Source organism: Antrostomus carolinensis, unplaced genomic scaffold (genome assembly GCF_000700745.2).
Source record: "Antrostomus carolinensis isolate BGI_N321 unplaced genomic scaffold, ASM70074v2 scaffold9653, whole genome shotgun sequence".
NCBI classification, from domain to species: Eukaryota; Metazoa; Chordata; class Aves; order Caprimulgiformes; family Caprimulgidae; genus Antrostomus; species Antrostomus carolinensis.
The window spans coordinates 28,086-53,282 of NW_010304472.1; the positions used below are offsets into that span (position 1 = coordinate 28,086).

Consider the following 25,197-nt stretch of genomic DNA (forward strand, 5'->3'; position numbering starts at 1 on the left):
CTACTTCATAAAAACGCTAACAATAAATAGAGCTGAAACTCCTACTTCTGAGTAAATGAACAGAGACAAACAACCTATAAGGAAATATTTCTTCTCATCAACCTAAGGATCTTTTCATCTGAAGATGAGAAGTTCAGTGCCTGAATCAAAGACTTTAGAGAAACTTACTGAATTAATTGAATGATAATACAGACATGGTATTACAAGTTAAGAACCACTTAATATTGTGCTTAGCTAATACAGCTGATCTTCCCAATCCTGCCCTCCTGTAAATTCAGATGCCAACTGGTTGCAACAGAATTAAGAAAATCCCACAGCCTGTTTGAAATTGAATTCATGCTATTGAAGTTAGAAATCCACATCCACACTACGTGCTTAAGTGCTACACGTAACTCTTACCCTTGTCCGTGTCATGTTGTACTGGATGGTCCTTATCACGACAAGTATCAGGAGACTCCCAAGTGAGATCTCTGTTAAGACACGCTCAGCATACCAAGTGATATTTTTCAGTATCTGAAAAAAAAAACCAACCCAGAACAAAGTTCTTCAGCACCTAGGTCTGAATAAGAACACAGAAAGTTGTCTGGGCTCTAGCATTCCTTAAGATAAGGTAAATTAGCTTCCAGTCTCAAATGTGACCAAAACTATTGTATTCTAAAGTAAGAATTAAAAAAAAAAAATTAAAACTCCAGACTTCTGCAGTATTATCACCTGGCAGATCTCATCAGCTTTATTATAAGTCATGTGGAAACACACTAAGTGTAGAAAGATGATTAAATCTGGCAATTCCTTAATTTCTTCGCCCTGTGACACCACACTCCTATATTCTTTTCGATCTTATCCTTTACACTTTATAAAGTCTCCAGTTCCACCCTAAACACCTGAATAATGTTGTCAGTTCCTTCCCATTTTCCCTCATTACAGGTCGGGCAAGAGGCAGCAGGTAAGAGCTCCGACTGATCGGCAAGAGCACACACGCTGAAGGTCGTGGGGTGGATCTACAGGTTAACTGTTGACTTCAAACTGAAGCCTTTCTCTTGCCAAGTGTGAGGTCTCTTCCCTTCGTAAGTCAGAGAAAGCCATCAGCTAGGTTAAGAACTTCATATCTTTCAGTGCTCTCTGCTGTCAGGGTGGATGAAGTTTAGAATCACAGAATCATAGAATGGTCTGGGTTGGAAGGGACCTTAAAGCTCATCCAGTTCCAACCCCCCTGCCAGCAGCAGGGACACCTTCCACTAGACCAGGTTGCTCAAAGCCTCATCCAACCTGGCCATCAACACTCCCAGAGAGGAGCAGCCACAGCTTCTCTGGCCAACCTGTTCCAGTGTCTCACCATCCTCACAGTGAAGAACTTCTTCCTAATATCTAATCTAAACCTCCCCTCTTTCAGCTTAAACCCATTTCCCCTTGTTCCATTCCTTTACTACCATTTCTGAGATTACTGCAGATTGATCCAATGCCTTCTTTCCTCTTAGAATATTCAGCTGACCAACCTGGAGCAATACAGCAAACATAAGCACAAAAAAACCCCCTTGCTTTAAAGAGTTGGTAAAAATGAGTCAACAGGAACTGCCCTAAAAAACATGGAGAAGATCCTCTATCAATTCAGGGTTATTCTGAACAAATAAGAATTTATTGGGTCAAAACCAGAATTTGCTTAACAAGGACTATTCCACACAAAGCTAACACTCTGTATCATCTTCAATATATTAAGTATGTTTCATTGAAAGTTCATGTTCAATGAAAACAATGCAGATGTCTTAAAAAACCCAAACTCCATCAATCTCAACAATCAACTTTATTAATTAAACCCTTCTCTCAGAAAGCTGTATGAAAACATTTCTGACTATATCCTTTCTTCCCACCTCTCTTTGGATGACTGAAAAGACTTGTCATCCTCCATTTTACATCATTTCTGTGCTTAGAATTCCCTCTTCCTCCCGCTAACAAGTTTGCTCAACAAACCTTTTTTTTGTAAGAGAGGATGGAGAAGTAGCAACTGTCCTATGAGGAGATAGAGAGTTGGCCACTGACTTGCAGAAGACAAAGGAAAAGGGAACATTGGGAACTACTCCAAGCTGCTGATGATTATTCACTATTTACCCCTTCTGTCTGAGACATATATTCATATAAACTCTGCTGGAAAGAACCATAATTCTATCTGTGAGAAAGAAGGGTATCTGGAAAGCAAAATTAAAATCATATGTATATATTAATTTAGTAAAATTCTGTAATATTTTAAAAAACAGCACTTGGGAGATAATGCTTTCAGAATCTAAAGTCTCATACAACAAATTATGTAGTCACGTGGTTGCTCATCACTAAAAGAGCACAGAACCAAAATTCAAAGAGGTCGCCTCAAATTTTTAGGCTCTACAGTTGTCAATTTGACATTTGAAATGCTGTATGCTACATATTTAAGGGAATTAGTAGTTATGGCCATGCACACTGTTCAGCTCAAAGGCAATATATTAATCAAGCTTTTCCTCTTCACCCAGACTTGAGACGGAAACAGGAGACCAAGAGGTATTTTATTAATACAGCTTCTTCCATTCAGCCCAGAGCCTGGATCTGTGAAAAACTTTCAGAATTACTTTTATATTCAATTTACATATTTTGCAAACCTTTGCATAGAGGTTACTATATTTTGAGAAGGAATAGAAACAAAGGCAAAGGTGCAAAGGTGTTTTGCAGATGAGGTGAAGAGAGGACAGACTGGAGTTTACAATCAGAAAATATTGTATTAACTTTGAAACACATATCGCCAGTCATTAAGGCTCGGTTTTGTCTCCCCACAGCATTACACACACTGAACACATTTAAATAACAGTTTGCTTTGTTTCATAACTATTATGGAAATTATGAATCATATAACTGTATTGGAAATGGAAAGAAATTAGTTATCCCATCCTATTGCCAAAACAGTATTGGTCTTCAGAGCCTACACTGCATAAAATAAATGTTTTTTAAAAAACATAAAAATCTTTGTTTAGTCCTGTTTTACGTGACTCAAGCAATCAACCTTAAACTAGTTAGGTTATTCCAGAACTCACATATCTCAATACTAATAACTTTTTTACACTTGGGTTTTAGTTTACCACATTTACCAGTTTAAACCCATTACTATTTGTGATACGTCACTTGACCATCAGAAGCACTTCTCCTCCCTTAAGATTTACATTTTTTGCCTGGATCACATTCTTCCATTTATTGTCATTTTGGCTCACCATGCAAAATCTGCAATTTTTTTTCTTTTAAATTTTGCAGGTGGCAAATCAAAGGCTTTTAAAAAAATGAAATGCTGCAGCTGTAGTCAAAATAATGGCCTGCCATGAATATCCCTAATGTCTCTATAGAGATCAAAATTATACTGACTCCTGAATCACCACCAAAAACTGTCAGACAGTCTCTCAATCTACAAGCATCTCTCTCTGTATCCGTGAGCAAACTCTTTAACAAGCAACAAAAACATAGCTGAACCTTGATGTGCTGCACTTAACCACCCTTATGTATACTTTTATTTTTTAATCCGTTGTAAACAAAAATCAGAACTGTCAGAAGATCTTATTTAACAGGGATTTTCCCTACATTAAAACCTCCTTCTCTCTACAGCAGTCACATTTACAACCCATGTCTTTAGCAGAAGCTAAGGGATTAATTGACTTAGCACGTCAAAGCATTTCAGTTAATGTAAGTGTGCCCAAAAGTATACTGAAGATTCAGTGCCTAACCTGATTATTATAACCAGTTGCTACTTTAATAAAAAGAAAAACAAATCAAATCCTAATGCTAGTGAACATAGTTGGTTACTAATCATCTTCTGACACTTAAAAATAACAAATCCAAAGTATGTGCTGATAGGATTTATGCATAGTTACAAGTTCTTAATTCTTGAAATATTTAATACATGATAGTTTTCATGCAGTGGAATATGAGGAGGCTATATAGGAGTCCTACAAGAACATTAACAGTGCAGTTGACACTGCAGATGACAACTTGTTTTTAAATAGAACACACTTCTTTGGAGAGAAAAATTAAAAGTTGTGTTATAAAAAGAACACTTAACTAGGAAGTTGTTCTTCTCCCTTTCTCAATTATCTTCCTTCTGACTTGTTTCCTATCCTCCTTCCTTGTTTCTCTTCCATCAGTCCACTTTGGTATTAAATTTTCCCCATGCTCCTCGAAACTGGAGGTTTGGAATATCACCAATATAATCAGCCAACAGACCACTGTTGATCAATCCTTCTGAATATGAGTCACAGTGTTTGATGTATTTTACAGCATGCCTATTGCTGAATTTATTTTCTAGTCAGCAGCCTTAATTTTTGCAGTAAGACACACACACAGAGCACATGACTCCCACAAACCCCATAAACTAAGCAAATTATTTATACTGCAATCTGTGAAGCATCAAAAATGTTAAGTACTACACTGTTCTGAGGACGTAGTAGGTACTCAAACAACAGAGTAATGCAAGTTGTATTACTACTGAGAATGGAAAGGTTAGACTAGAATTGTTTCATGTCACCTGCTCTGAAATACATACTCAAAATCTTACATATAATTCTGCTTTGTTTTATTCATCAACTTTTGCCCTTAAATCCCAAACCCGTATGTCACAGGCTCTCTTTGCTTTAAGGTTTCTTTTCATTATCAGTTGGGATCAAGTCCTCCCTCCTTTCCACACCATACTCCCATCTATGCCTTTAAAAGCATTTTTATCAGCTCCAAATACAAAGCAAAGTAAGATCTATCCTATCAAATCAAATATATAGCACAGTGACAACGAAGACCTTTGAGAAACACATCCAACAGTTTCACTCACAGCAAAATTTGCAGTTGAGATGGACCTGTATGTGATTAATCTGAAACATTCAAAACAGCAAAATTAAAAGGAAAAATATATATATATATTTTTTTTTTTAAAGGAAGAATTCTCATAAGACTTCTCCTTTGGAGCAGGAAAGCAACCTCCACCATCACATACTTGATGTTCTCATCTTCCCCCAGCCTGATGCCCCTGTAAGTGCCCAGCTGCCCAGGCCACCCAACCCTGTGGTACTGGTTTTTTGGTGACTCCACTGCAGAGCACCCCAAGCTGAGCTCTGCAACAGGTCCCATGGCTTTCCCCAGCATTTGTGACAGCAGCATTGCTGGCAAAATTAGAGTATTATTTAACACAAGGTGCTGGGGAATACTGTATTTCCCTTAGTACTGTTTGGGATCCCACAGTAAGTAATACTTAAGACAAAATTGAACGTACATTTTATCAAAACTCTCATACAATAGATTCTAAAGCAAAACACAAGTGGAAAAAAAAGAATCCTATGAAGCTTATTCTAGACAAGGGTAATACTTTACACATACTATCTTTAAAATGCCTTTTTTGTTGTTTTGGGGGTTTTAAAAAAATATTATTTTAACCTTCCAGGCTCTGTAAATCCTACATGCATGTACATTTCTTTCATTTACCTCCCACTCTCTTTCTCGACTTAACTCCATGCCTCTCAAAGCACTTTCATGGCACAAGAGACATTTGAAATAGCATCTTAATTAGGATCCATCAAATTCTCCTCCCTCACTTTATTCCTAGCATACCTGAAAGCCTCTCTCTCATGAAGTATTTCAGGGAAGGCTGCATTTCCTCAAATAACCATGTTCTGTACCAGCCTATGCTGAAAGAATTTGGTGTTTTTAGATGAATCTCCTAAAAAGGAGGAACCTCGTAAGTTGATTCTTACCCACTTCATATATTTATGCTTTAAAAACCATGCACACAAAGGCCTATGCAACAAGAGATACATCTCAAATATCACTACAAAATAGGGACCTAAAGAAGTACCTACCTAAAGAAGGCCAATGGCATCCTGGGGTGTATTAGAAAGGCTGTGGTTAGTAGGTCAAGAGAGGTTCTCCTCCCCCTCTACTCTGCCCTGGTGAGGCCACATCTGGAATATTGTGTCCAGTTCTGAGCCCCACAGTTCAGGAAGGACAGGGAACTGCTGGAGAGAGTCCAGCACAGAGCCACCAAGATGATGAAGGGAGTGGAGCATCTCCCTGCTGAGGAAAGGCTGAGGGAGCTGGGGCTCTTTAGCTTGGAGAAGAGGAGACTGAGGGGTGACCTCATTAATGGTTATAAATATGTTCAGGGTGAATGTCAGGAGGATGGAGCCAGGCTCTTCTCAGTGATGCCCAATGGTAGGACAAGGGGCAATGGGTGTGAGCTGGAACACAGGAGGTTCTGCTTCAACTTGAGAAGAAACTTCTTTCCAGTGAGGGTGCCAGAGCCCTGGGACAGGCTGCCCAGGGAGGGTGTGGAGTCTCCTTCTCTGGAGACATTCAAAACCTGCCTGGACACCTTCCTGTGTGATCTCATTTAGGTTCCTGCTCTGGCAGGGGGATTGGACTGGATGATCTTTCGAGGTCCCTTCCAATCCCCAACTGTGTGATTCTGTATTCCAAAATTAAAAAAAGATCTAGCCACTGAAGACATATTCGGTAGGCTCAGGAAATGCAGGTTAGCAGGAAAGCTGATGCAGTTTGAGATACAGAGGTCATTTCTGTGCCATTTATGAAAAGAAAAAATGAAAGTTGAGATCATTAATTTTATTTTTTTAAGTATCTTTATAATCACATGCTACCTAGTACCTGACTTTTTGTCAGCAGTTTCTTATTTCCCACAGGGGAGCTAAAGTGAAGCCAATGATTACAACACCAGGTTGCACAGGAAAGTGTCCAGGGGGGAGCTAAAGTGAAGCCAATGATTACAACACCAGGTTGCACAGGAAAGTGTCCAGGTGGGGTTTGAACATCTCCAGAGATGGAGACTCCACACCCTCCCCGGGCAGCCTGTCCCAGGGCTCCAGCACCCTCACAGGAAAGTTTTTCCTCATGTTTAAGTGGAACCTCCTTGTGCCCACTGCCCCTTGTCCTGTCACTGGCCACCACTGAAAAGAGTCTGGCCCCATCCTCTTGACACCCGCCCTTTAGATATTTATAAGCATTTATAAGGGCCCTTCTCAGTCTTCTCTAACTGATACGTGATCCGTGGGCAGGGGAGGATGCAAACAGCCCAGCTGGCTCTGGGAGCAGCAAAATGAGAATATTCAGTCACCACTGACATCAGGCCACCTCCGGCTATGCATCTGCTCTGCAGATGGAAATAAGACTGTTCCCCTTCCCCCTGAGATTCCTAATTTGATCAAATTTAGTCAGATTATCAGCAGCAGAGCCCTAGCACAAAGACCACCTGCCAAATGTCAAGTTCCTAATTCAAAACATGAAGTTACCAGAGCTTGTTCAAGAACACATTGACAGTTGTAACCATGGACAAGACATGTTCAGGCCCTGGTCTCACTCCAGAAATGGCCAATGGTTCTCAATGAAACTTTAAAAACACCAGTCCTAGAAAATTACATTCATTGAGACAACTATGCCTTGGAATAGTCCATTACTTTTAAAAAAACCCACCAAAATTAAAGGTTAAAAAGTTACATACCAGTCCCTGCCACCTTTACTCTCTTCTCCCCCATAAAAGAAAGCAGGTAGGCAATGAAATGCCTATTTAAAAAACAACAGCAGCAACGGCCACCGTCCCTCACCTGGTTTTGATTTTCAGAAGCATGAAACGTGAAAGTACCTTAAATTTCAAAATCATCTACCTAAAATCAGTGCCTCGGTTCGAACAATCTCATTGGTTTGCAGATAACATTAAAAAGGAAAAAAAAGACAAACAAAAACCTCGGACCTGGTGTCGTCTCGCAAAATTAATTAATAAAAATAAATTAAGAGGTTTTGATTAATTATTCTTTTTAACATCAGGCTCCTGGACACCTACAAAACTCTGGGTGCAAAAACTACAGGTGCAAAGAAAAGGAACTCGGTTCTTTATCTACTGAGCACTGAAATTCTCAGTCTCAGTTTCCCATAACTTTGCTTGTGGGATATTTCTTAACACACTAGAAGTAAACACAGTTAAATTGTGACTTACAGTCTACCACTATTTACTGCAGCATAAATAAATACTATACTAGTGGTATAGGTTATTGCTACATAAGGTACTATATGATTTTATTTTGACACTGGATGTAATTTTATTTACAGTTTCATAAATCAGAGAAGAAAATCACAAATACTTGTCCCCTTTAGGGAATTCTTGCATTTACTCATTAACTCTGTTGTTGTTATTTTTACTAGTGAGAGAAATTGAGCTCTGCATGGTTGCAGGGACCTAACTGCATCAGGGCAACTGCAGGAACAGGACCTATGGTTTTGATCACGTTTTCCAGGCAGTTAAGATCACATTCATTTTAAACAAAAAATGTTTCAGCAGTCAAAAAGAGTTTCTGTGGTTTCCTGAGCTGTTTACCAGTTGTTATAATCACGAGATTTATAAAACTGTGCTTACTAAAATTAATCTTAAAAATCAATAAATAAATGTGGGTTAAATACCACAAAAGAAAATAGCCCATAAATGGAATGGGCAGTCACGCCTCTTATAAGAACAGTACACACGCTACACAGCTGCAGAGAGAAAAACAGGTTGATCTAAAATACATCAAATCCTTTTTTTCTTTATACATTACCCAAGTGATGGGGAAAAAAAAATAATAATCCTGCTGTAATTGCTAAAATTTTATAAATATGTGCAGTGAATAGGAGTTTCATTCTAGTTGTGTAACTGATGCTAGATGTCCACATTTTACAGAAACACCTATACAGCTTTCCTGACTATCACTTTGCTGCCCTGTAACACCCTCTCAGCCCTTAGGTGATGTGAAGTTGATATTTAAGAAAAGTATGAGACTGATTTCTTACTTTATAGGTAGGTTTTGAATGGGAACTTGGTCATTCATACCTGGAAACATCCATTTAAATAATTAAAAAAGATGAGTGAGAGGCAGGGATTTATCAGTATGACTCTGAATCCTTTTTCCACAAAGGGGGGCACTAACTATACTCACTCCTCATCACGGTATCTATAGGAACCCATTACCCATACATCCATTCCCCAGCAGTTCACAAGACAAGATGTAACGCTCACATTTGTATTCTGAGATCCACATCCTCCTGTAAAGTTCAGGAATGAAACAAGTCAATCAAGAAAGTAACTTTGTTTTTTTAAAGTATAGCAGAATATGGTTTTTCCATAAGATAAGGAATCATTTCTGTGAGGAATACTTAAGATTTCATATCACTGTCATCAACTCCCTCGTCTGTATCGTAATTTATTTTGGTGACTTTCAGAATGCACAGTTGAAGTTTTGAACAAGGGGAGACCTCCTCTTTCTCCTTTGTTGCATCCAATCCATTCATGTGACACCAAGATTAAGAGCAGGGGGCAAGAAAAAGCCTTCCAATTCAATAAGAAGAGCACTGCAAGGGTGCCATTTCCAACAAACAGGCTGGAAATCTACCTGCCATAAGAGTTCTGTTTAGATACCTTGATGCTTTCTTACAGTTTTTGGCATTTCATTAATTTCACATAACCCCAAAAACAGAGTTTCCACGTCTCAGTCAAAAAATTAAATAAAATCAGTGCAGATATATTCTACATTACTGTAGCTTTAGAAGCTAGGAAACTGGAAAGTAATTATCCAAGGTATTCTCCAGCACAGACGGTCAAGGCCCATCAAAGCTAGTCAAAATTCGGATCATATTATATGGACAACATAAAATAGATATTAATCTAGCAGAAAGAAAAAGAAATGCCAAGTAAGGAAGTAACATTCAATCTGGAAAATAAAACTCCAACTAAACGATCCTCTCAGCTGCGTCAAACTCGTTAAGCAAAGTTTTTAAAGAAAAATAAAAAATGTTTTTTGGTTTTCTCTCTCTTCTAGCCTCCCAATTTCCATGGCAAAAAAACTCAGCATCTTTTAGCCATCTGACTGGTTATTACTATGTTAATTTGCAACAAGAAACACCAAAAAAAGACATAAAAAAAGAGGTATGTGCAGCAACTCCTCTGCGTTCATTCACTTTACTCAGGGAAGTTCTGAAATGGCTCTTCTAGTTACTAGTCCTTATGAAAGAAACACATATATGCCATCAAATTTGGACGAATTTGCTGAGGAAACAGATATACATATGCATCTTTAAAAAAAAAATTATTATTTAAACAATTTTTAGAGCTGAGGAATTATCTACCAGAACAACAACTCACCACTTCATGGATGGATCGGTTGAAGCCATCATCCTCTGTAAGGATCAGTAAAATTATTAGAGCCATGTAAACATGGTGTGAATTCCTTTCTTCAACGTGATACAGAATTTCAAGAATTGGCAGAACCTTTAGGGAAGGAAAAACCTGTGTATTAGCTCAGTCTTTCAAATACCTCAGACAATAAACAGACGAGGCACTAAACCTCCCGTGTATCGCCCTGCCCTTAGCAATATCATAGCAATTTCTCCCTCCTGAAATAACCACTCCTAAACAGTGACGTACAGAGTTCAAACACCTTCCATCTGTTTTATTCTGTCTCCACAAGAGAGTCTAAACAAACCCTTTCTTGTGGGCAGATATGGAATCTTGATTCTTCATAAATGAGATTTCCAGCCATACCAGTTACCATAGGCTCTGAAAGCTTGAGTTCCTCTCCAGACTATGGGAAAATAAGGTTGTTAAACAAGATTTTCACATGTTCAAGAAGAAAACAATTGTTTCTAACCATTTGTGCTAGCACAAGCCTCGTCTGAAAGGACCTTCCTCATCAAATATAGCCAGGCATATTGGAGCTGAGGTGCACAGAGGCATTTCGAGACCTGAAACTCAAATCCTATTTTGGCGTGTGGAGATAATCCCAGAAAAGAACCAGTTTGGGTCGGGTTAAAACTAGAAAATGCCTGTTTTTCCAATTTGAGATAATACACCGAGCCAAAGAGAACTGACATTACAATGAGAGTTCAGCCCAAGGTCTTGCAACATTTCCACCAGGATGAACAGCTCAAGCCAAAGTCTTGCAATAATAATGAAAATGAGATTTCATTGCAACAGCAAGCATACCTGAATGCTAGTCTAAAGTTAATCCAGATGCAAACATTGTCTCTCTACCAAGTGAAAATTAGCTTTCCACTGGCTCAGTACAACGTGGCTTCCCCAGGCTGCAGAAATAGGCCTAAATCACAAAATACCCTGGAAAAAGGAACTGGAGAAAACTCTCAGTTCCAAGATAGCGGATGAGATGCAGAATTCATTCCAAGAAACTTCTAGACACCTAAAGACTTGCTGTTTTTCAAAACAGGGTGACTGCTGCAGGATGAATCATGTGAAACCTATTCTGGTGAGCGCCCAGGACACTGAGTGCTTCACAAGCCTCTGAAGTTACCAGAATGTTCTCTTGCCATCAACCAGTCCTAAAACAGTTGGAATAAATTAAAACACACAACAGTTTCTATTAAAACCAATGAGATTGATGTAAGGGCTGCAGGCCACAAAATCTTTTGACAGATGCTTTGGCCAAGGTCAAGACAATACCACAACAGCAGCAGAGGGAAGAAATATTTACTCAGAATCACAGAATCGTAGTAGTTGGAAAACACCTCTAAGATCACCAAGTCCAACCATAAACCCAACACTGCCAATTCCACCTCTAAACCATAAACCTGAGCACCTCGTCTGCCCATCTTTTAAATACCATCAGGGAAGGTGACTCCACCACCTCCCTGGGCAGCCTGTAAACATCCTTCCTTTATCATTTCAAAGGATCCTTCATAAGCATCTCTCCTCAGTTAGAACCACAGCTGATCCCTTTGAGTTTTGTGAATACAGGTCTTGAGAATAAAGACCAAGTTTTCCTAGAATATCTACTTAGCGTATAGCAAAAAGACCAGGTTGGATGAGGCTTTGAGCAACCTGGTCTAGTGGAAGGTGTCCCTGCTGCTGGCAGGGGGGTTGGAACTGGATGAGCTTTAAGGTCCCATCCAACCCAAACCAGCCTGGGATTCTATGAAAAAACATTAGTCCTTTTCCTTGGGTGTAGAAAAAGGGAGACAAACATCACTGAATTAGTCCACTGTTCAAATTACTTCCATCTCAAATATTTATAGCATATGTAGCTTTGCATTGCATGAGCTGAAAGTCATTTCCAAGTCCAAGCATTATGATCATAGAATCATAGAATGGTTTGGATTGGAAGGGACCTTAAAGATCATCTAGTTCCAACCCCCCTGCCAGCAGCAGGGACACCTTCCACTAGAAGTGGAAGCTACATATAACAGTTATAAGTGATATAACACTGATAAGCTACATATAACAGCTGGCAATATAAAACTAACAAGAACTGCATTTACAACTTGACTTCACAGGGAGAACAACAAAAACCTTTCTGGAGGTAACCAGTGGAACAACTTCTGAGTGTTTAAGACAGCTCCCAAATACCCGTGTACTCCTTCAGAATGGCCCAACACATCTCCTCTGTCTATGCACATTAATATTATGTCAAACTGCAGCTGAAAAAGGGTGTTCAGGTTCCTTAAGTGCTCCAAGTCCTGAAAGTATTGAACAGAATCACAGACTGGTTTGGGTTGGAAGGGACCTTAAAGCCCATCCAGTCCCAACCCCCCTGCCAGCAGCAGGGACACCTTCCACTAGACCAGGTTGCTCAAAGCCTCATCCAACCTGGCCGAGAACACTTCCAGGGAGGAGCAGCCACAGCTTCTCTGGCCAGCCTGGGACAGTGTCTAAAAGTGCTTTGTTACAAACTACATTAAAAAAGGGTACCTTGGTTCTGACATTGAGACATTATAGACAATTCCATATGAAAGTACTTTTACTATGACTTCAGAGTAGGTACTGAAACCACACTCACTCTGAAGAGCGATTTGGCTCTCCAGATCACTGCACTCAGTCCTGCCACTTCCCATCTCCACTCCCCTGGCCATGTTTTCCTTCCACTCCTCTTTCAGATTTCTCTCCATCTATATACCAGACCAAACTCAAAGAGGTAAATGGCAACTTAAGTCCCTCTACCTGCCATTTCCAGATTAAAACTGAATCAATTAATACAGTTTCCACAACCCTTCCTCCTCTGAACACTTGTTCTTTTCAAGAACACTTGTTCTTTTCTTTCACCTGGTTGTTGAGGTGCACATTCCTTCAGGACAGTATTACTGTTGTCAGAACAAAAACTAGTAGAGAAGCCACCACTTAAATTAAAAAAAAAGGTGAGGATATAAAATTAAATTAAAATTTTAATTATATTAAAAGGTAAATTGAGGCAAATTATATTCAAGTTTATCTAGAATCGTAATCAAAATGCATTTCTACACTTTTATGTTATACCCATACATTAAAACTTTTATATCTATGTTCTTATGCACTGTCATTGTCCAACTAGGTATTGAAAAGATGTTAACCACTTCTTTTTGTACTGCCCCTTTGATTCACTGTCAGTAAACTATCATTACGACACTACTACTAACAACCCTCCAGTTTTTAACTGGTAAGACACAGCCACCATTAAAAAGTTACTTTCAATCCCCAAACCAAAGGGCAGGTACAAATAGACACTGAAAACTGCAGGTGCTATATTCAGTCCAAGGTCAGGAGCAGTTTCTTCAGCAAAGAGTTTTAAAATAGCTTGCCTTCAGTATACAACAAAATACAAGACTGCATAGCCACACAAATAACCTGCTTAAGCCAAATTTATACTACAGGAAAAAATACTGCTGCTGCATCAATTAATATAAATACAGCATCATACACATTATTTCTTTCTAGATTTGTTGAGCAGCAACCAAGCATACAGCAGTGCTGCACAGCTCAGCAGCCAAAGCAAACATATTCAACAGAGATAGCTCATTTCTTCCAAGCAGACATCTCACTGGCATTTTTACCTGCAATACTGGTGTTATCTGCTCTTACAAAGAGAAGGCAGCTCAGCATTCATCCACCCACCGACCGCAACACTATGGCTATGAAAAAATTTGCTATTTGACCTCTATTTCACCAGTCCCAACACTTCCTGGAAAATCCTTACAAGTACTTTCAAGAAGGCTGCCAAATTCCAGATGAAGTTGTGAACATCCCCTAACAGCATCAGATATTTAACCCAACTCTTTTATAAAATTATACAAAGTGACATGCTACAAGTTATGGAAGACACACAAACATCCTATTCATTCTACCAAGCAGATTGTTATAAAAGCAAAAGAGATAAATTGCCTTATTAATGATAAACCATTATAAAGCCCAACAGAAGATAAAGGTATTTATATATATCTGACAGAGGTAGATTTATACACAAATGAGGAAGCAAGCTGAGACATTATCTATCACAGCAGTTAACAAAAACACATTGAATCAATTTACAAATTAAACTGAAGTTACAAAAGAGCAAAGACACGTTTCAAAAACCCCTAGGAAATGTCACAGAACATCTGCTAGTGATGCTTCCTGGGCACCAAAACCAGAAAGTATTAAAATAGGGGAAAACACAGCACATGTGATGTACTGAACGCAGTGAAAAAGGAACAATCTGCAAAACCCCTAAAAGTTTAAGGTGAGCACTCAGCTGATTGCTGACCTGATCTCTCATAGAACACAGGCTCTTAAACTTCACCCAACTGCCTCTGTATGAAGAGGCTACTAACTTATGCCACATTCCTCCAAAAAGTCATCCACCCTCATTCAAAGATATACACAGACAGCACTGTTGTGCTTCTGAATTAATTACCTTCACTGTTTTCCTCCCATATCTCTAAATTGTGGGATTCAACCTCCAGGCCTCCAGGCTTTAGTCCTTATCACAACTCTCTCTCCAAGCAGAGAGTCCTTTCTGTTCAGTGCTTTCCCCTCGTGAAGGCACGTACACATCCTAATGCTCCTCAAGCTCTTTTCTGACCAGCTGAGCTAAGTTAGATTTCTAAGCCTCCCCCAGTTTTGTTGTTCATTTTAAAGTAAAAAAAAAAAAAAAAAAAAAGAAAAAAAGTTTCTCTATACTCTCTCCATTTTTCAATAGCTGTAAATATTTCATGAAGTATGGTAGTACACCATCAGAATAGTATGCTGCATGTTAGCACCACTCTTGCAGTTGCCATATAGGGAAGGAAATAACCAGCTCCATCACTCCTGCCCCTTCGTCTCATTTACAAGCCAAAGACTGAATTAGCCTTTTTCACCACAGGGTTGTAATTAGGAGATCCTGATTTCTTTGTCCAGTAACCCCCAATCCTTTCTGTGTCTGGCTCAGCCTGCACTAAGTAATTAAAACTGCTCTCGTCAGTTGGCTGCTGCTCATTCTTACTATCAGCCCATTAAAAAAAAGGGGATTTAACAAAGAACTCAGTAACATGTCAGTAGTGATCACAAAAAGCAACAGTAGGCATGAAGAGTAAAATGAGAGCAGACAGTTTCAAATTTTGGTATTAAAAAAAATAAACATGCTGTTGACTTTTCAGTGATGCTTTTCTCAATTTTCTCAGCTTTTCCTGTAAAGTGTTTAATGCTGCTGATTATTTCTTTGATTCTGGGATTTTCTGATTTATTTATTTATTTTTATATGGTTAGCAGCTGTGAAACATCCTATCACATACTAACAGCCTAGAAAATTAAATATGACCATTTGTTCACAGAATTCATGCAAAATGACTCAGTCCTCACCTAGATAATCTGCAGCTGACTACACAGGAGTTCAGACTTGAATCAATTCGGTATCAACCATCCCACCCAAGTTTGCCAGCAGTAGTATCTATCAACTCTGATTTTAGCAATATATCTGCTAGAATTTGGACCAAGACCAAACTCATTCCATATCTGCCATCAAACAAGCAAGGGATCTAATAATCTGGCAAGATTTCAAATATTAAAATGGAAAGGGTTCTCTATTCCCTTACCAATTCCCCTAGACAGCCATTATCTTATTAAAGGAATGCTTTTTAATAAGTGAGATTTAAGTGGTTTGTGACATTACTAAACAGAGTGGGGAGCATAAGCTAATTTAGAACCTACCAAAACTGTACCAGGTGTCTGTTATATTGGCCATTAACCACAATCCTATTTAAAGCAGCTCAAAAGTCACTACAGTTGCATTTCTATAAAATCTGTCAGCTGCTCCTTGAGGAGTTTCAGCCTCATGTCAACCCTGTAAGACAGGGGGCACATCAGTCAAGTTACAGCTCATTTTGTTAACTATTTTCCCTGTATGCACCCAGTAACTTTTTGGCCTGAATATCTAGACAAGAAAAACACAATCATGCATAGTATGGTATCTGCTACCAGTTCCTGCTCAGAGGTCAGCAGTTCTGACGTGGATCAGACAGTGGCACTGAGAAAGAGGGAATTAAAGACAGCCTGGTAGCTTCATCAGTACTATCCTTTACTGTAGTGCAATGTTGAGCTTCATACTCCTGAGATGACATAATAAAAATGAATAAGTGAGTTAGAACTTGTGAATAAGTGAACCAGAACCTCCTGCCTCCGCCACAGAACAGGGGACACTCGCAGCTAGTGACAGCCAAGCTTCCAGGACCAACCCCTCGTGATGAGTATAAGGCAGAGTGAGACTTACAAGATTTTCTATGTCCGTTCGCGCCAAAACGTACGTCCGTACGTTGCCATTTTGATGCAGAAGCATGTATAGAAGAAGAGTTGCTTGATCTGATTTCTGCTGCTCACACAAAGCTGTGTATAAACTGTTAAAATTAATCTGGAAAGCGTGTGGATTTGATGATGAAAAGGCAGTGCTATCTGAAATAAAGAAAAAAAAAAAATAAAAGCTTTAACAAATACATTTGCCATCCAACTACTTGTTAACTTGATAAAAATCTCTGGCGGGGGGGGAATACAGACACCATCGTAAGGACAAAACAAAAATCATCCGTGACTCTCATCATCGATGGTAATAAACCTTAATAGGGTCTCATGAAGCTTCAGTTGTGCCAAAAAGCTGATCCTGCCACATGAGCCCCAGTAACACCCCTGCATCTGCACAAGGCATGCATCTTTCTTCATAAAGCTACTCCATTTGTCCTGATGGTTTTCACTGTTAGAAAGGAAAACAACCCCAGGAGCTGCTGCAAGGAAGGCAGCAACAGTGTCTTCTCTGGAACTGAGAGTGTCTGTTATATTGGCCATTAACCACAATCCTATTTAAAGCAGTTCAAAAGTCACTACAGTTGCATTTCTACAAAATCATGCAACCAAAACTTCCAGGTTTAGTTCAGTGGCATCAGGGTGGAGTTCTCTCCTATCCATTTTTTGGCACAAATGGCAGATGCACATAGGTCAAGACTACCAGTATATTTTCAGTGAAACATAGGTGTTGTCTGTGTGCAGTGGGAAGTTTAGTGGATTAAAGTGATTTAAAACACGACATCACATAGTCGAGCATCACTCAAAGTAACAGAAGTTTGTTCCTGTTCACAATATAATCTGTGCCAGAGCTGAAAGTGAGAATAAAACAGAAGAATAAAACAAGAAACTTTACCAGTTTCAACAAAAATGTCCATCAGCAGAGATCTCTAACATCTAGGAATTTCCAGAGGAAATGGAAAAAGCAAGTGTGACAGTCGATGCACTCATACTCAGGGCAGAAAGCCAGATTTATGTCCTTATTCAGCTTCCAGATCTCCCCAACTCAGAGATTCTGCCTTTGCTTTCCTCACCAAAAAAACTCTTTGAGAGTACAAGGTTTTGTTCCAGTGCAAAGAAGGTACATTTCTCAACTCTCAAAATGCTTCAGAAAATTTTTATAAAATAATTTTCCTGTTCAGCTCTGTTCAAATCATCCAACCCAAACATGCATCTTCTGTGATGATACATGAAGTAGGACGAGTCTTGCCTTTTTGAGCTGATTTATTTCAGCATCCTGGCAACTGAATACAAAAGCTATCTTCTCTGAGCACACAAACAAGCTAAGCTAAGCATATGGAAAAATTACAGCAATTTCAGGGCAAGAGGACATTCTGCGAGTAAGAGCGGTTTGGATACTGAAGTATACTAAAGGTCTGGACTTAAAAATTTCTGTATTTCTATAAACAAGATGTCCGAAGTTGAAGAATTTCACTAAAATTCCTTAGTTCCCACAATAACAGACTACAGATTTCTGAATTGCTTATCATTTATAAAAAATGCATTGACTTAGAAAAGCCCTGCTGCTTAAAACAGAGTGACAATACTACTGCTACTACTCCTGCACGGTGATTTGTGGACAGAGGGAGAGGGTTTTTTAAGGAGAAGAAGGAAAGATAGAGAATAAAGGAAAAAAAAAAAAAAAAACACGCAAATTTGAAAATCTGCATTTTTACAAGCCATTTTACAGCCAACTATATTACAATAACCAGCATAACAGGCCTCAACTACTGTACTTCAGCCAAACCTTTCTTTTTCCTCAAGTCCCAAAAGATTTCTCAGATATTATAGACTGCATCACCCCAGAAACGGTGAGAACAGTATCACCATGCGTGTGCCCAGGGGCAGCAACTGTGACCCAACAATTTGGCTCTTAAATGAACACTTTCATGGTTTCTTACCAAACTTTCTCCCATTCATCTGGAGAAATCTCTGTACTAGTAGGGACTGGCCACAGAAAGACTCCCCACACTCACTGAGATGTGGATGTCTTGCTTTCCCCTTTCTTTTTAGCCCGTATTCTTAGCAAAGTTTCTAACCAGCTTTCAGCATAGAAGAACGTGGCAGTTGTCACTTATTTTGAACAACATCCCCACCCTCTTTGGAAGGAAAAAGTGTTTGGAAAACCCGCAGGAGCCCCACAGGAGCTCTGGCTCCCACTGGGTTTCTGGGGGCCCGGTGGAGACGGCGTGCCGGCGAGCTCCTGCTTGTCTTGGCCTGGATGAGGAACGAGGGCTCCAGCCATTCAGTTGAACTCAGCAGGAGGCACTGGAGCAAACGCTTCTCCTTCTTGTAGGAGTGGGGAGGCACTGCTGCACGGGAGACGAGACACAGCCCATCGGCGACTGAAACCCTGCCTCTCCCCAAAACGATGTGCCAACGGGCAAAGAGACCAAAACCTGGATTTCCAACCTACTATTTCTGCCCTCACATCCCCTTCAATCACTGATCATGATTACGGACCAACTGATTTAAAATTGTCCTGCTTCAGGTGAGTATTTCTCCTTACCAGGGAAAATTTGAACACAGACAGCAAAATCAGATCAATTCATCGCGTTCTATTAAAGCAGCAACGGTTCATTAGATGAGTGAGGAGTGTCCACTGACTTTCAAGCTTCACTTCTGTGGATGTTTAAACCATGGCACTTACGTGTGTAGCACTTCACTATGGGTTTTATTAAAGGATATTTAAAAAACTGGAAAAATCTAAACAGTACTGAAGAAACTCATCAGGAAATTACCCCAACAAAAAAGCCAGTTTTCATATTATAGGCACACGCTACAGATCACGATGACTGTAACCAGCCTTTCTTTTTCATATCACTTTACCTTTACCAGCCCCTCACAGGAAGTTCACAGGAATCAAACTGAAGCTCAGTTACATGAATATCACCAGTGGAAACAAGTGATATTCATGTAACTGAGTTTGGGTGGGAAGGGACCTTTCAAGGCCATCTAGTCCAACCCCCTGCAGTGAGCAGGGACATCTTCAACCAGATCAGGTTGCTCAGAGCCCCATCCAACCTGACCTGGAAAGTTTCCAGGGATGGGGCTTCTACCACCTCTCTGGGCAACCTGGGCCAGGGTCTCACCACCCTCAGCATAAAACAATTTCTTCCTTCTATCTAGTCTGACTCACCCCTCTTTTAGTTTAAAACCATCACCCCTTGTCCTATCGCTACAGGGCCTGCTCAGAAGTCTGTCCCCATCTTTCTTATAAGCCCCCTTCAGGTACTGGGAGCCCACTAGAAGGTCTCCCTGGAGCCTTCTCTTCTCCAGGCTGAACAGCCCCAACTCTCTCAGCCTGTCCTCACAGCAGAGCTGCTCCAGCCCTCTGATCATTTTTGTGACATCCTCTAGACACGTTCCAATGTCTTTGTCTTTGCCCAAGTGCTATAAAGTTTTAGGGGATTCCTGTGGACTCTTGGATAACTGACCCACTTACAGGTCAGTTTTATTTATACTTCATGAAATTATGAAGCTTTCTAAAACTTCTGAACCAGTCTGAAGGAAAGAGCATCCTTCTGCCCCTTGCTCCTTCAGTTATGTTCCAGCAGCTAAGGAACTGCACCTCAGAATTCCCAGAAGAAAATGCATTATTACTGTTCTTCCACAGGTTGGCTGGAGGGAAAACAAATTTTGGAAAGAGAATCTTTATGCAATTGCAGCAACTTAACACTTCGTTTTCATCGGTTCATGCTTAGAATTAAGAACAGATACAAACCTTGTGTGTTCTTGAAGGACATAATAGCTTGCCTGTAGGGATTTGGTGTATCTGGAGCATCAGTTAGATTAGCCAAGACCAGGAGAAGCAGCAGACTCTGGTTAGCTAGAGGGGAGCACTGCTCCAGCTGTGGCGTTGGTTTACTCCCCACCCCACCTAGTGTGAAGACTGTCCACAGGCCAGCTGGAGAGAAAAGGGGAAAAAAAATGTTATCTGTGTTCACATTTTAATGAACAAAGCTCCTTTAGAGGAAAAGGTAGCATCTGACAGACAGGTAGAGAGAAGAGGCAAAAACAGTTCACCCCTGTACTACGAGATGACAGGTCTGGCTACTTGATTTTTCAAAATGAAAATGTTGGGAGTCACACAGCAGTGGGCATGGAGAGGTAGGAATTGAAAGACTACTGGAAATCCAAGAAAATTAAGTCATATGAATATATGAAAAAGGAATTAGGAGAGGTGAAACAAAAGGGTATGTTTGAAGGGGAGAACCTTAAACACAGAGCAGATCCCAGCCGAAGGATTCCTGTAGCAATCCTGATAACGCTAACAGGTTAAGAGAGGAAAAGGAGCTTGTATGCAGCAGCCTTTCTAATAGCACTAATTTTGGTCCATCATGCAGCATTTGGGAGCTGGACTAGATGACCTTTAAAGGTCCCTTCCAACCCAAACCATTCTATGATTCTATGATTTTTCTCATGTATTCTATTTTTTAATCAACTCAGCATATTTTAAGCAAAACACAGTAACAAAAACTAATACTGTTTAAAACTAGAACCTCCAGATTGAGAGTCCTGTAGAGATCATCATCATTGCTCATTATTGTGGGTAGACAACATAGTAGCAAATAATACACTTCTTAGCAAAAAAGCTGTATCAACAGCAATTTAAATTTAAGTGTTAATATTACTAAATTCAGCCTCATATTTTTACATTCCTACAGAAGATAAAACAACTCGAAAAAGCACTCCAGTTGGAAGCACTTACACTGCTCTGAAACTAAGGCCTTTTAAAGTGATTGCATATAAGACACAAAGGTATGGAAGTACAAACTGTTTACAATAATTTGAAGTTGAAAACTTAGTTGAAAAGAAATAAAAGTCTGAAGTGACAAATGACTATTGATACTGTAAAAAACCCAGACTGATTGATTCCTCTCGGGTAAGCAAGTTTGGGTTGTCTCACAACTGCCTCAAAAATACACAGGTAACAAAGCACCCAAACTTAACTTGTTTTAGACTTGCAAAAATTTATTAGGTTCAAAAATATAAATAGCTCACCATTCCACACCAACTCTCAGTTCTTTATTTACTATAGTAAGAATGCATGTCAGAATACCCTCCCCTTTATGTAGGTGCATATATATGATGCAAGCACAGCCCAGTGTTAAGGCTGCACCTGAAGGCTGCTCGTTAAAACTCTCATTACCATCCTGATTAAACTCTGATGTCTGAGCCTGAAATGCAGAGTCATTTTCATACTTAATCCTTACAGCATTAAAAAAAGTTAACTCCAATACTAAACTTCTCCATTTGAAATTCCCAATTGTTCCCAATTACAGTAGTGCTGGTGAACCAAGCTGACCATCTACGTGCCCAAATACCAATTAACAGGAGACTGGAAGGGAGAAGGGGAGGATTGGAGGACTTCCCTCAGCCACCTCCAGCAGACCCATGAAGCCTTTTTCCTTGCCATGACTCATGAGACTGTATTACACTGAGGAAACGAGGGGAAAAAAAGCACTAAAGCTGAGGGATTGATGCTGCAAACTCAGCACTACCAGATAAAAAGTCAGAGGAAAAATAAAACTTCCTCCCACCATGGCTATGGTGGCACATGACAAGTTCAATGTCACTGGCCTCTACCTTTATCACGTCTTGGTGCCTGACACATTCCCAGGTGATACAAAGCAGCCCCTCCCAAATCACATTGGATTATATTTGTCCACAAATGCCTGCTTAGTATTTAATTTTTTTATGGCAGAGGCTATTTATGGCAGAGGCTAAGCTGATTTCATCAAATCATCATTTTAATTATTTCATCAAATCATTAAAAGGCCAAAGTGTCCACAAATGCCTGCTTAGTATTTAATTTTGAGTGTATTTTTAAATTTTATGGCAGAGGCTAAGCTGATTTCATCAAATCATCATTTTAATTATTTCATCAAATCATTAAAAGGCCAAAGTCTTGAATTATAGAGCACAAAAAAATAAATAAACTTTTAAAAGACCCCAAAATTCTAAATCTTGAATTATAGAGCACAAAAAAATAAACTTTTAAAAGACCCCAAAATTCTAATTTCCTTTTTCATTAAGGAATTATTTCATTTCACATTAAAACTTAATTATAATAAACTTTCTTGAAGAAGACAGAAAAATTAAGAAAGTTTTGTTTCCAGTCTGCTACTCCACAAGATTCAAGGTGCAGAGGATAAAAACTTGTAAGCCATTTAAATGCAAAAATAAGTATAGCCAATTAAAAAAATGTAAAATACTCTTAGCACTACAAAATTCCAAGCCAATCGAAGAGTGTTTTTCTTCAAATGTAACTGCATAGTCAGATTTTGTAATAAACCAATGTTCCCTCCATTAACACAAGTGCAAGGTAATTACTGCCGTATCAAGGGCAAGGGAACCAATGCCATTCAGTGTCACGCAGCCTGAAGGAGCTCTTACAATAAAAAGCCCTTTATTTACAGCCTTCTCAGCAAAAAATTCATGTTGCATTAATAATCCTTTATCATCATGTTCCTGATCCACTGTCCTTACATCAGAACAAAGCTGACCATGAAGTTAGCTTTTAAAACTCATGAGCTACCCCGATAGGTAACATGCAAAGAAATTATTGTTAAAAAAAAAAAATATTAATTAACCATATAGTTATCATCATTTGTTAAATGAATGCAAATTCAGCACATTTCCCCTCAAAGCTTAGTGTAGTTCTCAGTTAAGCTAGTATTTTTAATTTTCCAGCACCCCACCCTTCTGTGGTCGGCATCTGCCATTACTACACCTTTCCTCAAGAGTTAGGAAAAGAGGGATATGGCCAAAATACTGGTGAGTAAGTTGAATCTTCCACCAAGGAGAATGAGGTAATTACGTCCAAGATAAATCTGTACATTGACGTGTGACTCAAGTAACCTCCTGAAATGGTACCTCTTGTTGGCCAGTGTGCTCCTCCAGAAAAGCAATGCCATGCTAATGGATTAATAATATTCCTTTCTGTTCCAAAATGCAACATCAAATTAGGTGCTAAGGATTGCTTGGTGCTCCCAATGTACTCAAGTTAAGGGACATTTCTACCAAAAATATTGTTTCTGATCATTAATAGCAGATTAAATAGATAAAGAGCTCAAGAGGACGGAGAAATAAGTAGCCAATGTTTCTAGTTTTATTCTTTATGTTAGCAATATTTGAAATATCGCATTGCTACACCTGGTTTTACATTTATATAAATTTCAAAATTAAGTTATATTTAAAGTTTGTTAGCAAAAGAAACAAAACTAAAGTAATGCCACAACTCTTTAGAAGGCCTCCTCACCATCTTCTTCTCAGATCTAAAGCTACAGTTAACAAAAAAATAAATATACAAAGAATAACGTTGATAGGAAAAAAAAGTGCCCAGAATCGCACTTCAGATTCTGCTTCACTGGAACATCACAGAGTAACAGAATAAATGGGAAAAAAATCTCATGTTTAAAAATCCTGTTTAAGCCAACAGCATAGCCACAGGTAGCTCTAAGTATGGAATAAAATTTACCTAGACATTTGAACACACAGTGCTTGGATTTCTTTCACGTTCAAATTTAACTTTAAATTTCATCTACTCGAATTCTCTTGTTATTCTTGTATGTGTCCCGAGGGAAATGCAAATGACAGAATTTTCCTTAAAACTTCCTGCATCTCTGGACAGGGGCAAAGATGAGCTACAATTCTCAAACCTAAACAGCTCAGCTGTGAAGAGGATGAATAGCATCATGACCCAAAACACTTCAGAAGCTCTATAAATTTTTGAAAAAGCTCTACATTATCAAATACTTTCTGGTGCTAATTATAAGCCTGATGAAGTTAATAGTCCATAACCCTAAAAAGGTCTCCTCAACTTTTAGTTATTTGGATGCCTGATTACATCCATACAATTTACTGTTTTCTGTAAAATACTTGCGCAATCTGTCTTTAATTGCAATTCTTTTCATTTTATTTCTCTTCTTAATTCCACACGGAACCACACTCACTACAATTTTTCTCAATTAGAGAAATAATAAAATTTAGCCAATTCTTTCTGGCAAATACACAGATACTTTGAGAAGGAACGGACTGTTTTTACCTTTAAAACAGAATGAGAAGATCCATTTTTTCCTTTTCTTCCACAAAATTACCCATCACAACTTCTTTTTTTCCCCTATTCATACAAATCTATGTAAGGCACAGCAAAGAAAATAGGTCTTGCTTAAGAACAAGGTATGGGGTTTTTTGTAATAAAGAATATAAGGTCATCTGCAAGATGGTTAGAAACACTGCACATAGCCATGAAAACAAACACAGGATTTTAATCTAGTTTGACACTCTGTGGAATAACACTTCATGGCCAAATGAAGTTATGACACATTCATCAAAAAAGAACTTTCTTTCACCAGACTGCTCTTTAATGTAAACACAATTCTGCAGAAATCTCTGCCTAAAGCTCTGCCCTGTTACACAACAAGATACAAATAAGGTTCACATTTGTACCTACCTCGAGAACAGTTTAAATGCACTGATTTACTTTCACATGACTAAGCAAAATTTTATGAGGTTGATGTTAAAGACATTTTAAAACCAAAAAAGTAGGAGCTTGGACGGTACTTTAAAACTATCCTTATTATGAAGTACTGAAATTTACAGACAACTGAACCTCTAGCACT

General features: G+C 39.0%; 1 protein-coding gene across 1 annotated transcript in view; it reads right to left on the bottom strand.

Moving 5' to 3' along the window:
• The window catches only part of DYM (dymeclin), a gene marked incomplete at both ends in the record, with an annotated part of 43,618 nt that extends 23,141 nt beyond the window's left edge, over positions 1 to 20,477 (bottom strand). Inside the window, 4 exons of the mRNA XM_029084142.1 lie at positions 400 to 513; positions 10,166 to 10,291; positions 16,509 to 16,687; positions 20,295 to 20,477. Of these exons, the coding sequence (XP_028939975.1) occupies positions 400 to 513; positions 10,166 to 10,291; positions 16,509 to 16,687; positions 20,295 to 20,477 (602 nt within the window). The remainder of the gene's footprint in view (positions 1 to 399; positions 514 to 10,165; positions 10,292 to 16,508; positions 16,688 to 20,294) is intronic.
• Positions 20,478 to 25,197: the final 4,720 nt, after the last annotated feature.